The sequence below is a fragment of the Pinus tabuliformis genome, chromosome 6, assembly GCF_031772625.1.
Source record: "Pinus tabuliformis cultivar Carrire ecotype Pingquan chromosome 6, CPIR1, whole genome shotgun sequence".
NCBI classification, from domain to species: Eukaryota; Viridiplantae; Streptophyta; class Pinopsida; order Pinales; family Pinaceae; genus Pinus; species Pinus tabuliformis.
The window spans coordinates 2017319530-2017334421 of record NC_142292.1 but is presented as its reverse complement, the minus strand read 5'-3'; the positions used below and the strand labels follow the sequence as shown (position 1 = coordinate 2017334421).

Genomic DNA, 14892 nt, shown 5'->3' with positions numbered 1-14892 from the left:
CAAAAAATATGCACACATTGACACTGTTATTTTGGACTAATGTCCCCAGAAAAACCCAATGTGGGAAAACCGGTGCAATAAAGGAGGATTTTATTATTCAGCAATTTTCTTGTACAACAGGGCGTCAAACTGACTTACCCACTGATAGACAAACTTCTAGCACTTTCCCAAACCCAACGTAGGCCCTACTGACCTCTGCGATAGCTTGAAACCCTCTGCGTCAGCCTACTGAGGCTTTGCGCAGCCTCTCTGGGCTTCTGTGTCACTCTTGCAGCCTTTGTGTGGATGACGCAGGCCCTTCTGGCTCTGCGCAGTCTCTGTTGCCTCTGCGTGGCTTCCTCTGGCTCTGCGTTTACCTCTTCTGCGCTGATCTCCCATCTCTCTGTTCCTTACTCGCTGCCTCTTGATTGCTCTCCAGACCACTGGTTCAATTTCTTAGCAAACCCCGCTCCAGAAATTGAACTGATTGGTCTCCTTCAGTGTGTTCTCGAAGTGCCCCCCAAGCCTCCTCTTATACTTTTTTTTTCTGTTGACATCTTAACGGCTGAGATTAAGTCTCTAATCAACGGCTAAGATTAGATTTGGCTTGATCCCTGTCTTTTGGACCATTCTAACACAGATTCATATTAATACACATTAATATTTTATTTTCCCTAAGTTTAGACTTAGGGACTCGATTAAAAATATTAATTATTTTAATATCTCCTGATCTGTTTAGAATCTGCCCAAACCCTTTCGGGGTATTGGAGATCTCATGTGCCCCAACCTCTCCACCAAATTTCGTGGCTAGAGCACATTCGATGCTACCCCAATCAACAATTTTTGATGACGAACTAAACATGTTGATATGGTCTTGACACTATTGGAAGAGTAACAACTATATGCAAAGCCTTCCAAGTGGTGCCATTGGGGTTCAATAAGTGGAATATTTGGGTCATATTGTATCAGGTGATGGTGTCAAGGTGGATCCTAACAAAATCAAAGTTACAAGGGAATGGCTAATCATTAATACCTTGAAGAAATTGAGAAGATTCTTAGGATTGACAGGATAATACTGTAAATTTGTCAAGAATTATGGTCAAATAGCAACACCTCTAACAAAATTATTGAAGAAGGAAGCATTTTATTAGACTAAAGAAGCAACCAAAGCGTTTGAAGAACTTAAAGAGGCTATGTGTACAACTCTTGTCTTGGCGACACCTGACTTCACAAAAATATTCATTGTGGAGTGTGATGCATTAGGCCATTGCATTGGTGTAGTTTTAATGAAAGAAGGCCCCTTGCCTTTGAAAGTAGTGAACTTAAAGGAAAGAACCTACTCAGACCCATCTATGAAAACGAAATGTTGGCCATGCTACATGCTGTTAATAAATGGCGCCCATACCTAATTGTAAGACAATTCAAAGTAAAAACAAATCGTGAGAGTTTGAAATAGTTCTTGGAGCAAAGACTGTCTTCAGAAGAGCAACAAAAATGGGTCACAAAGATGTTGGTTTATGACTTTGAAATTATCTACAAAATGTGACAGTGAAATGTTTTGGCAGATGCACTCTCAATGAAAGAGGAAGACAGAAATGGTTTACTATGTGCTATTTACATTTGACAATCTAACTGGGTGGAAGAAGAAAGGATAAAATGACAGTAGGATGAGAAGATATGCAAGATCATTCAACTATTATAGGACCTTTATGCAGTAGAAAAATTTACACGGAAAAATGATTTGTTATGGGATCAAGATCGCTTATACTTATGTAAGAATTCTCAACTCAAATAGAAGGTCCTATTGGAATTGCACACTTCTCCTATAAGAGGACATTCAGGGATTTTGAAGACATACCATGGGATTAAGAATATTTATTTATTATTATTCTTTTTTGGGAAGTTAAAGTAGATGTGCAAAATTTTGTGGCATAATTTGTGGGAACAAAATAAAAGGAGTGACAATCAAGACTCCAAGGCCCCTCCAACCATTAGCTATACCAAGTCAGTGTTGGGAAGAAATTTCAATGGATTTTATTACAAGTTTTACCCAAAACTGAAGTAAAGAGTGTCATTATGGTATTGGTAGATCAAATGACAAAGTATGCCCACTTTTGCTCTCTTTCTCTTCCTCTTAAAACAAGTTTTGTGGTAGAAGCATTTGTGGAAACAATCCAAAAGCTACATGGAATACCAAAGATGAAGTCGGTAGTAGGGCTGGGTGTGACTCAACAATATGAAGCAATCAAACCGTCAATCACACAGACCAACCGAAAACGTTCGCATAGGAGGTGTCAAAGGACTGACAGGCCATGGCAACACGCAGATAAGCCGACCATGTGTAGAGGTTGTTGGCCATGGCAAGTGAAGGTGGAGACAATGGGACAACGTAAGAGTAGTAAGCCTAATTGATAGAGAGTTTGCGCCGACAAGGACACATAGGGGGAAGTAAGTAACCTACGAACAACCATAACATGAACAAGGAAGTGTTGACGGTGTTGGAAATCTGTCAACCAAGGGGGTCTCCTCGATGTGAAGTCCGAATTAGACCTCACACCGTTTGGAATAGGAGCCCCATCCGGGATATCGGCACGACTGCCATGTATCCTTATAGGTTTGCCTTGGCTACAAAGTTCAGCACAAGAGAGTTATGCACAAGTAATCTCGGATCAACAAGTGATTATGCCTAGTGCTTGTTCGGTTTTATGTGTCAAGATTCTTCTATTGTGCAGGAAAAGGAAAGTGAGCTTCTGGGAGAGAGGTAATGGTACCACCTTAGTAGACACACACATAGACAAAATATCCGTCTAACATCAAGTGGAATAGTCCACAAGGTGCGACGGTCATTGCAACCATTATAAACAAGAAAGATCTGTCTAACATTCAGCGGAATAGTCCGCGAGGATGGGACAATTGGTGCAACCTTTAAAGCATATTCTCAATATGATAAGTACTAAAATAACCGAAATAGTTCAACTAATTTAGCACAAATGAAAGCAAACATGAATTACAAACATCCACATAATAGGCTTACAAATATTCATAATCCCTGCAGGAAGAACGTGCTGGCCATGAGGCTTCTGATATTAAGTAAACGTCACAAGAGACATGTATGCAACGAACACCACTAGCCCAAATAATGGAGCGTTGGAGCCACACCTTGCTCCCCAAAAGACCTAGCTTGTCTCTCTAATGCCTTGTGGGAGAAGTCAAGGTGAAAAGTCCTTTGCTCATACAATGAGGGTGTATATATAACCAATAGGGTGATGTTTTACCTCCTTGTGACTGTTTGACTACCCTCGTGACTGTTTAACTTCCTATGACTTTTCGACTTTTCATGACACTTCATATGACTTCCACTTTACCATACATTTTGAATAGACATGACAAGCCACTGCTGACATGGCAATGTCAAACCATTCTTATTTGCTGCTTGCTTTTGTATTCTAAAAGATGGGTCATGATATTCTTCTTTGTCCTCCAAATGGCTTAGAGATGAGGAGTCTTCAGTGGAACTTGATCTCCAGCTGCTGTCTCAATTTGATCAGCTAATAAAGTGTCTTCTGGCATGGCCTTCACCAATGCTAGTCTGCAATGAATAGGACCACCTGATATGCCAGGACGTAACCCTGTCTTCAATCCTGCTATAAAGGCGTAGCCAATTCTTGAAAGCATACTTGGTGGACTTAAGAAAAACCCTAGATATTTGAGTCTTGACTGGAGATCTTCCTCCTGAAAGGGAAGAAGTCCTTTTATAGCTCGAAGCTGACCTTCTATCTCTCTGTGGAAAATTGCAATGACTTCTGTTCTTTTGTCTCTATCCTCTGGTGGCCTTACAATATACCTCCAGAGCATGACGATTTGTTAGTATTTTGTCAACCTGTTAAGATCCCTAATTCATTAGATTAGATTTCAATTGGTCTAAACAACTTTTAGTATCTCTTGAACAATCAGGGTCTGGACTCTTGATAGAAGTGTACATAATAGAAGAAACGGAAAAAGGAACAAGAATATAAGTTCATTAATCATGATCATTCTCTACCACTTAGGTATGCTCTTAGGGATGAAAAAATGATCCCTTCAAATCCCTGTCTAAATAATATCAACATGTTATGATAGTTGCTATAACAGTGCTCATTAAATAAGCATTATAATATGCCTTGAAGTGCACCTGAACCTTTATGCTCTTTAGCAAGAGATTTGGATACTTCTGTGTCTACCATTTCACGATCAAGGCATCTGAAATGTGAATCTGATTATACAAAAATATATATCTATATTCTGTTCAGATATCATTATATATGATGACCGTAGAATATATGACGAAGATAGAGGATTGGAGTATTGATAGTGATCAGTCATATCGGTCCAAGTTTACAAAATGTTGCAAAAGAAGCATTTCAAATCATTGCTCTTTGACTTTTTTATGAAGTTTAAGATTTTGTGTTTTATGGAAAATAAAAAAAATGCACTACATATTTCGTTCATCCTCACAAAACAATTCATTATGCAAATCATACATTACTTGGACAGAGCTGAAACAACTGAGTTCTCAGTTTCCCCTTCCAACATATAGGTGGGACCGGCAAACATGTTCTATGGGGAACTACTCTGAGAGTAGTTCAAGATATTTTGAATTTTTTGTTGACACAATCAATGTCCTGAAATTAAATGATTTTAGAGTCTTGCAGGCTGAGTTATGCTTATACATGTGAAGAGTTTGTATGCAGTTCTAATATTTGTCAACCCCTCGCATACATTCAGTGTAATTATTTAACCTAATTAGACATGTCTAGATTATTCATTATTTTCTGCTGTGTAGAGGTCATTATAAGTCCCATTTCACCAACTTGGAAAAATCCATTTTTACTGGAAAACATCATATATGGGCAGAGCCCTTCTTCAAGCATCGTTTGCTGATTATTTTACAAATTTTGGATTTTGCAGCTGACAGATTTTGGACTCTCAAAAGTTGGTCTTATAAACAGCACTGATGATTTGTCTGGACCAGCAGTGAGTGGTACAATGCTTCTGGGAGAAGATGAAGATTCCTTATGTGCAACTGAGCAGTCTGACCAAAGAGAAAGACGTCAAAAGCGCTCAGCTGTTGGAACCCCGGATTACTTGGCACCAGAGATTCTTTTGGGAACTGGGCATGGTGTGTAATAAAAGCGTCTCTAGTGGAAATAAATTGTTGAGTGTTTGTTTTTGTACTTATATCCAACGAAACTGCATTTCTGAAATATTGTTGTCGCCTTCTATTTCTACAGCTGAAACTGCAGATTGGTGGTCAGTTGGTGTCATTCTTTTTGAACTGCTCACAGGCATTCCACCTTTTAATGCAGAACATCCACAGGTACTGTTTCTACATGCCACTGATCAACATGAATACATTGTCTTCTTAAATTGCTAGTAGTGTTCCACCAACGTATGACGGGACAGGGGGGAATGGGGACTAGTTTCAAGAATTACTGGAAAGACATCCCAAATTTCTGTGGACAACACCATATGAAAGCCACACATACATGGACATAAAGAGGGGGGATTCTGTCACAAACTACTTACTCTATTTTTACTGTAAAGATACAAGCTCTAAATTGAAAGCACCCTATTGTTAAGTTGGTAAGCTCAAATAACCAGGGAGAGCCCAGGAGAGAAGGGTTCTGTGTTTATTCAAAAATGTTTACATGCTTTGTATTTAGAGTGGTTATGGATATTTCTAATGGAGAAGTTCGTTGATGATTCTAAATTATTTCTCACAGGCACTCCACCTTTTAATGCAGAACTTCCACAAGTATTGTTTCTACATGCCACTGATTAACATGAATAGAGTCTTCTTAAATTTCTAGCAGTTTTCTACCAATGTCCAAGGATTATGGGAGAGGGGGGCATGGGGACTAGGTTCAGGGATTGCTGGAAAGACATCCCAAATTTCTAGGGACAGCACCATACTAACTAGTTACTCTATTTTAATTTTTTAGTATAAAGATATAAGCTCAGAATTTTGAGCAACCTATTGTTAAGTGAGTAAGCTCAAAGAAGCAGGGAGGGCCCAGGAGGTAAGGGTTCTATGGTAAGTCACATGACATGAGGACATGGGACACAAAGGACATGAAAATACGAGTATCCGACACATGACCCCCTGGAACATGACATAGAGGACACATTATTTATTATTTTTTAAAAAATATAACAAATTAGTGAATGATATATAAAATATGAAATATATAAAGCATTTACATGATGATGGTACACATTCAATCATACAACTAACACATATAACCAAAATTGCATTGAGTGCAATCCATCTTTGAACCAAAAATACATCAACAAAGAGGCCCTAAATGGCCTATATAATCCAAAAAAATCATGCTAAAACAAATAACTAGTACTACATATCATCAAAATCATTTGTTAAATTGGGATCTACATCATCAATATCACCCTCTAAGCATTAAAACAAGATAGAAAAAGCTTAACATGTCAAATTCAGATTTTGTTTGAGTGATGGGTACATTTGTACTAGGGTCATGATAGAGGAGAACTAACGCATATAACCAAAATTGCATTGAGTGCAATCCATCTCTGAACCAAAAATAGATCAACAAAGAGGCCCTAAATGGCCTATATAGTCCAAAAAAAATCATGCTAAAACAAATAACTAGTACTACATATCATCAAAATCATTTCCTAAATTGGGATCTACATCATCAATATCACCCTCTAAGCATTAAAACAAGATAGAAGAAGCTTAACATGTGAAATTCAGATTTTGTTTGAGTGATGAGTGCATTTGTCCTACGGTCATGATAGAGGAGTTCAACAATCAATGGCACCAACATAGAGGTACATAGAGGGCTTGGTCCTCTTAATTAAATGCTAGTTCCTTATCCTCATACATGACAAACTCCATTGGAAATGTTGCAATATCTCCAATCCTAAAATCTCGAAAATTGTTAAGTTTGTTGGATTTTGAGAGGGTTCTAAATTCTGCTCTCTCTATGAAATTCAATGATGAGGTTGAAACTACTCTCCAACAACCTGAGTCAATTAATGGTAATGTTAAAAATTTAAGTAAAAGGATGAAAATGAAAGATAAAAGAGAATGTCACATTTACTGTTTAATATTACCAATGTTATTAGAACTGAACTAGACATCGAATTGGTAGACCCCCCCAGACTGGGAATCTGTTAGAAATGGATCGCACTGGTAAAAATCCAGACCAAAAAACTGGTCAATCAAAAACACATAAAATATTCAAATTTTAAAGAAAAACATATATATTCATGTGCATCCATATGAATCCAAACCATTTATATACAAATAATCAGAAGTTCTCATTTATATAACGTGTAAGGGTGCACATAACCAAAATAACACTAAGTGCAATCCATCTCTGAAACAAAAATACATGAAAAACCAAGTCCAAAATGGCGTAGCATCCAAAAAAATTCATGCTACAACAAATACCTATATATCATCAAAATCTTTGCCTATATTGGGATCTTTTCCATCAATATCATTCTCTAAGCATTAAAATAAGATAGAAAATTCTTAGCATGTCGATTCAAGATTATGTTTTAGTGATGGGTACATTTTTAGTAGGATCATGATAGAGGTGTTCAACAATCAATGCCACTAACATCAAGGTAAATGGAGGGATTGGTGCTCTCGAATCTTGATTAAATGCTAGTTCCACACCCTCATACATGACAAAATCCAATGGAAACTTTGTAATCCTCCCAATCTTGAAATTGTAAAAAGTTGTTAAGTTTGCTGGATTTTCAGTGAAATCTAAAATTCTACTTTCGCCATATGAAATCCAATGAGTTTGGAAACACTCTCAAACATCCAGAGTCAATTCATGGAAATGTTAAAAATTTAAGGATACTTTTACTTTAAGAATTTAACATTACCATGAATTGCATAACGATATTAGGGCCATAGGAATGAATATTAGGAACGTATTATGGGCTACCAGCCAACGAAGAGAAAAATAAAAAAGTATAAAAAAAGCAAAATATGCCCCATGTGTTGCGTTGTATGTATTTTACCAAGCCGATCAACTTGGTAAAATTGGCGGGTTCAATATTGAACAATAACGTCATCAATACCGAACCAACCAAAAATGTTTCAGGAGACTGGTCCGAACTGGTTTTTCCCTCCAAACGGCAAGACTGACCAACTGAGACCAGTTCATTCCGGTTTTGATAACACTGTTCTGGACCACTACAAGCTTGTCTCTATAAAACATAAACTTCCCTTTAAACAAGGGTTTGGTTAGAATGTCTACAGCTTGCTTATTTGTGGAGATGTTTTGAATCTTAACTTCTGCCTACTTGTTCTTGTCTCTAATGAAGTGATACTTGATCTCAATATGCTTAGGCCTGTCATGGAAGTATAAATTCTAAGAGAGTTCGATACATCTTTGGCTATCATAGCATATCGCCGTAGGCTCAAACTCTTGATCAAAGAACCCTAGAACCAAGTTGCAAAGCCAAATGGTTTCAAAATCACCATATTCACTGCCATTTACTTTACCTCTTCTGAACTAAGTGCTATTGAAGTCCTCTTTCTATTGAACCATGACATCACCATTGATCTAAGGTTGAAGTAGCATCTTGAGGTGCTCTTTCATTTGTTTCATTCAGTGCCCAATTTGAGTTTGTATATCCTTATAGCCTCATTCCATCACCTCCAAGATACCTTAGACCATACTTTAGTGTTCTAAAGTACCTGAGCACATGCTTTGTTGCTACCCATTGTACTTGCCTCGACTCCACCATGAACTGGCTCAAGGTTTTGACAACAAAACATATATCTGACTTGTTGTTGGCTAAATACACCAAGGAACCAATCAACTGTTTGTACAATGTGGGATCCACTAATATTGAATTTGATTCCATAACCTTATTCATATTGGTGATCATAGGCATATCCATAAGCCTACAATCCTACATTAGGAATCTCTTCAAAATCTCTACTGATATTTCTCCTAACCTTTGCCATAACTTTAATCACAAGAAGAAATGCATCAAGGCACTGTTCTTAATCTTGAACTCTTTAACCAAATTAACTTTTTATCGTGCTATGAGCTTCTTGTTAAAATTGGCAACTAGGGCCAAATTCTGCGTTGGGCAACTCATTTGATGGAGATGATGATTGCATTGAATTCCTATTTTTGAGACGACCAAATTTGACCTAAATATCATCAAATTTGGTGCAAATTTTCAAGGTCGGCCACATCATCATGTAGGCTTATGAAGCCCAAGAGACATGTCACTTCACCCTCAACTACTTGTATAAATATAAGTGACCTCCAACCTCATTTGGCATCTCACTCACTCACACATTCTTCTCTCTCCTAATCTGATTGGTTCGTACAACTATTGGGAAACTCTTCATATCACACGTGTGGTTGGAAAGGAGGATGAATTTCTCGTAGATTATAGGGCCAAAATTTCAGAGCTCTTGCAAGGTTTGACCAACCTTGACCAAACTTTTTGACTCATCCTTTGACTGTGATTTTTGTGGGAAAATTCCAGTTTTTGGCAGGTCGTATTGTTTGGCACAGAAATCGAGAATTTTTCGGCACTTTGACCTACGTTGACTACATTCCTGTTTGATTAGAGTTGACTTCAATATGTCCGAGTTTGGCTGCTGTTTGGATGAATGTTTTGCGCTGAATTTGACCAGCTAAGGAGGTCGAGTTTGATTGCCTTTGACCAAGTTTCAAAGGCGATGTTTTGCTGTTGTGTTGATCATATTTGACTTTTTGGTTAGGGCTTAATTTGACTGCAGATTTAATAGGGCTGTTCTGACTTTGATTTAGCAAGTCAATTTTGACTTTTTGTACTCTCTCTCTCTGTTGAACATTTTATATAATAATAAGAAGAATTGATCAAAGGGTTTTCCCCATCTTGGGGTTTTTCCTTGGCATCTGCCAAATTTGGTGTTCTCGTCTTGGCTTGTCTTCTGAATTTTGTTATTCATGTTGTGGCTATAGTTACTGTCAATGTGATTGCTATTGGAAAACTAAATTGGAAATTGCGCTGTTGAAGGACATTGAAGTAATTGTGCTAAGCATAGAACATACCATTGTTAACTAAAATTAACATGGTATCAAAGCCCAGGTGAAGACAAAGCCCAAGCAAAAGAGAGAAAAGCAATCACTTAGAGAGATCTGTTGGACAAGACTATTGGACAAGTCTCCATGGCTTCTACATCCTACTTCAAGATCGAGGACAAGCTCAATGACAAATTTGACTATCATGCATGGAAAATGACTTTGGACTTCACTTTGGAAGAGCATCATGCAATGGACTATGTGAAGGGAAAAGTGGTGGAGCCTCCTTTAAATGCACCTGCTTCTGCTAAGAGGAAGTATAAAAAAGGTGAGGTCAAAGCTAAGAAAATCATCATTAACTCCATTCAAAAGCATTTGGTTGCCTATTTTTTGATTTAGGAACATCTAAGGAGATGTATGATAAGCTGGTTGGGATGTTCAAAGTGAACAATGCAAATCTATTAAGTTATGGTATTTTCTATGCTTAGAGCAATTTATTTCAATTTTCGCAGTTAGCTCAATATCTTTTCCAGATTAATAATCACATCAACATAATAGTAAATTGCAGATAGAACATAAACATAAATCGCAGAAGACAAGTCAAGACAAGATGACACAAGATGTGGCGCTAGCCAGGGACAAACCCCAATGTGGGGAAACCCTTGATCAATTCTTCTTATATGTTCTTCAATAGTTCAGTATAGAGAGAGAGATAGTACACACACAACAGAAGTCAACATAGATCATATCCAAGTAGTTGATACGCGAGGTAGTTGAACTCAGTTGAAGACAAGCTACTTCAACTGATTCTCCTAGGTGACTCCATCACCATGCTGCACCTATCATTGTGCTTCTCCTCATCATCATGCTGCACCTCACTGTGCTGCACCATGTTGCACCCATCATCACAACGCTGCATCTCATCATGCTTCACTAATCATGACTGTATCCATCATTGTCTTCCTGTACATTGCTGCTCCATGTACTTGTTGCACCAAGTACCATTGTTGTCCCAAGTACCATTACTGCACCATGTACTTGCTGTCCCATGTATCCACCATGAACCATACTGTTGTCCGATGTAGCATTGCTGCACCATGCTGCCATACTGCTGTCCCAATGTGCCATTGCTGCACCATGCTAACACACTGCTGTCCCAAAGTGCTATCGCTGCACCATGCTGCCACACTATTGCCCCATGTGGCATTGCTGCACCATGTTGCCATACTGCTGTCCTATGTAGCATTGCTGCACCATGCACTTGCTGCTATTGTGATAGTCACTGGTTAGGGCACCTCAGACTGTTGCAACAACCCTCAAACAGTCACCCAAACAACCCTTAATCTCTGCAGCCTACCCTAGTGTGAACCCTCTGCCTCCACGCTGAAGATTAGGGCATAACATGACCCCAAAACAACCCACACTATCCCTTGCTGTGGTGGTATGGCCTGCGGCCTACCACACAGCCTTGCTGTAGCATACGACCTCCTCCAAACTGAGTTTCTAGCCCACACATCAAACACAAGACAACTTGAAACTAACCTCCTTTTCCTCGGCCCTCTAGGAAGGTACCTCCGCCCTCCTAACAACAACTTGACCTTCACAATGACCCTGAAACAACCCATGCTGTTCTATCCCTCTTCGTTGGTAAGGGCATCCTAAAGACTACGGTTAGGGTCACTCTAGTATTGCGTTTAGGCCTCTTCATTTATTTGTGATAAGGCTTCTTCAAGGGTTGCGTAGAAGAGCCTCTTTTAGGGCAGCATAGGTGCCTTTCTCCAATGATAATCATCCTTCATGATTGTGTCCATAGTGCCTGTGTTTAGGTCTGTTTAGATAGTGTCTAGGGCTAGGGCATCTCCTCTAGGGCAGCTCCCATAGTCTCCTTTCCCCTTGTGTCTAGGGCTTCCTTCTCTTAGACTTCTCTTCTGCTAAAACCCAAAACAAGTGGAGAGAAATCAAGAGTGAAGTGTGTGTACAAATGACTATCAAGTCACCTCCTTTTATACTAAAACGTTGAGCACATGTGGGGGTTATTTGGTTGCTGGCCGACCTTGACGAATTGTCCCATAACACAAATAAATTCATATCTTCATGAATACTTATCGGAATCGGATGATCTTTAGATCAATCCTACACCTCTCAATGAGAGGGATCTAAGAAAAATATCAGTTGCCACAAAAAAGATGACCCACATCGAGTTTGGTGCTAGTTGCCAATTTTACAAAATCAAATCCTCTTTCTCAAAAACAAGTTGAAGGATATCAAGATGGATAAAGGGGAGTCTAAGGAGATGTATGATACGCTGGTTGGGATGTTCAAAGTGAACAATGCAAATCAAATCCTCTTTCTCAAAAACAAGTTGAAGGATATCAAGATGGATAAAGGGGAGTCTATTCAATCCTACTTCATGAGAATAACGCAAATCAAGAATGTTTTGCTATCTATTGGAGAAGTTATTTATGTTAGAGAGCTCTCGTTCATTGCTCTTGGAGATCTTCCATGACCACCACCATTCTCAACAATGACAAGATACCTGGTTTTGATGAGTTATTGGCTAGAAGCACTCAAGAGGAGACTAAAATGATGGAGAGGGACAAGCCCTCAAATGGAAATGAACCTACTACTTTCTCTGCTCATGCAAAGAGGAAGACCAATGCTGGTCGAAGAAGACAGAGTCAAGGATTGAAGAAGGCTTTCAAAGAAGGAAGGAAAGAAAGGTGCTACAATTGCAAAAGGTTTGGCCACTATGCTAGAGAGTGTCCTCACAAGAAGAATTCTCCAAGGGATGACGACAATAACAACAACAACAATTTCAAAGGCAATGGCAATCAAAGTAACAACAGGTTCAACAACATAGGAAAGAGGAATGCTCCCGCTGCTCGAAATGGAAATGGTTGACCTCCCAAAAGGATGAGATATACCAGGTAAGATGAAAGTAATGTTGTAGAAAGACAAGATGAATTCTATCTTATTTCCGCTCTATCTATTGCATCTCCTTCAGATACTTTGGATCAGTGGTTGATTGATAGTGGAAGCTCAAGGTATTTCACTGGGTACAAGGAGGCCCTCTCAAATTTGGTTGAAAAGAAGACTAATTTGAAGATCATACTTGGAGATAATGCCACCTACCCCGTGAAAGGAATAGGTACTGTCACTCTTCATTTGAATCAAGGTCAAACCATTCATTTACAAAAAGTGTTGTATGTACCCAATTTGAAGATCTTGGTGTTTATTTCTACGATGGAAGATAAGGGCTTCAAGGTAGTATTCATTGATGGAAATATACGTATTTGGCAAAGAAACCCTAAAGATGCATTTACTCTTGGATTTAGGGTTGATGATTGTAACGACCAAAAGTCGTATACGGAGCGGAAATCTTAAAAATACTTCAAAGACGTAAATGTCCATAGTAAGACATGTAACTGTATATTGAATTGATGTAAGATGTGAGATGATTACAAATGAGAATGATGGCCTGTTTATGTACCCTAGGCAGGTGCCCTTTCATGAATGGTCATGTCTCTAAGACACGCCTCTTCATTAATAATTAACTAACCATTAGTTAATTAATTATTATTTATTATTATTATATTTATATTTATATGTATTAATTTTATTATGAATTATATTCATAACATTGCCTCTCTCCTCAAAAAGCTTTGTCTTCCAAGCTTACTGATGAAAAATCTTGATCTCTTTTTTCAGCGTGTCGTGAAATTTTCATTTTTGTTGTTACAAGACAATATGATCCTTGGAGCGATAAATAAAATTGTCGAACTAAAAATGGATTAGACCATCCTAGATTAATCGTCTGTGGAATTTGCTGATCATTGGAATTTTGTGATGAACTATTATCATAGGATTGGATTCTGCAAACTTTAGTATTCTTTGGAACAAAAATCTATTGTTTGTGTTCTGAGTGATACTGGTACGTAGATTGATTGGAAAGTCTGCTCTTGTGATTCAGATGTCGATAAAAAGTCCTTCTAGTTGGAGTCTCCCTCGTTATGTTAGTGGTACTTTCTTGAATTCCTTCAAGTGCTTGCTGATTCAGATGTCGATAAAAAGTAACCTTTATATGTATGAATTATATTCATAACATTGCCTCTCTCCTCAAAAAGCTTTGTCTTCCTTACTCTTGTTATGTTCATTTTTGTTGTTACAAGTGGAGCTTGTCGATGGATTAGAATCGTCTGTGGAATCCTGATCAAGTGATTGGTTGCAAACTTTAGTATTCTTTGGAACCTGAGTGATACTGGTACGAAAGTCTGCTCTTGTGATTCAGATGTCGGTCCTTCTAGTTGGAGTCTCCCTCGTTATGTTGTACTTTCTTGAATTCCTTCAAGTGCTGTTGTTGCTGAGTTGGTTACCGAATCTTCACTTGGAATTTCTGTTGTTTGAACTGCAACATTTGAATAGGTTTCTCTTCTTCTTGAGTTGTGATATTGACTGGGTCGATATGTGTTCCTTTATCTTTGACTTGGACTACTACGACTGGAGATTTCAATACTTCTTTTTGAAGTTGTTCTAACTTATCATTAGTGTCTTCTTGTCACCTTTAAGCTTCTTTATTTGCATAAGGAGGTTTTGGTTATGATTCCTTAGATGTAAAACCTCTTCGCCTTCTGGATTGTTGGCTTTATGTTCAGTATTCTCCTCATATTGTAAACTTTCGATTTGTTCTAATAATGTTTGATTAAAGTTCTTTAAATGTGAATTTTCCTCTTCTTGTTTGGATAAGCGCTTCTTGAGTTCGTTCTTTGTGGCTTTAGCTTTCTTGACTTGTTCAAGTAGTTTTTCATTGTGCTCTCAGAGGCGTGAAATTTCTGTCTTCACTGGAGAT

The 14892-nt window shown here is 38.3% G+C and overlaps 1 protein-coding gene across 6 annotated transcripts in view; it reads left to right on the top strand.

Annotated features, from left to right (window-relative positions):
- LOC149267342 (putative serine/threonine protein kinase IREH1) overlaps positions 1-14892 on the top strand; it is a 183057-nt gene that overhangs the window by 79689 nt on the left and 88476 nt on the right. For all 6 annotated transcript variants that reach the window (XR_016260744.1, XR_016260737.1, XR_016260728.1 and 3 more), the window contains 2 exons: positions 4927-5137; positions 5250-5335. Coding sequence is in view for 1 of the 6 variants with exons in the window: in XM_089432281.1 (XP_089288407.1) it covers positions 4927-5137; positions 5250-5335 (297 nt within the window). In the remaining 5 variants the exon portion in view is untranslated. The remainder of the gene's footprint in view (positions 1-4926; positions 5138-5249; positions 5336-14892) is intronic.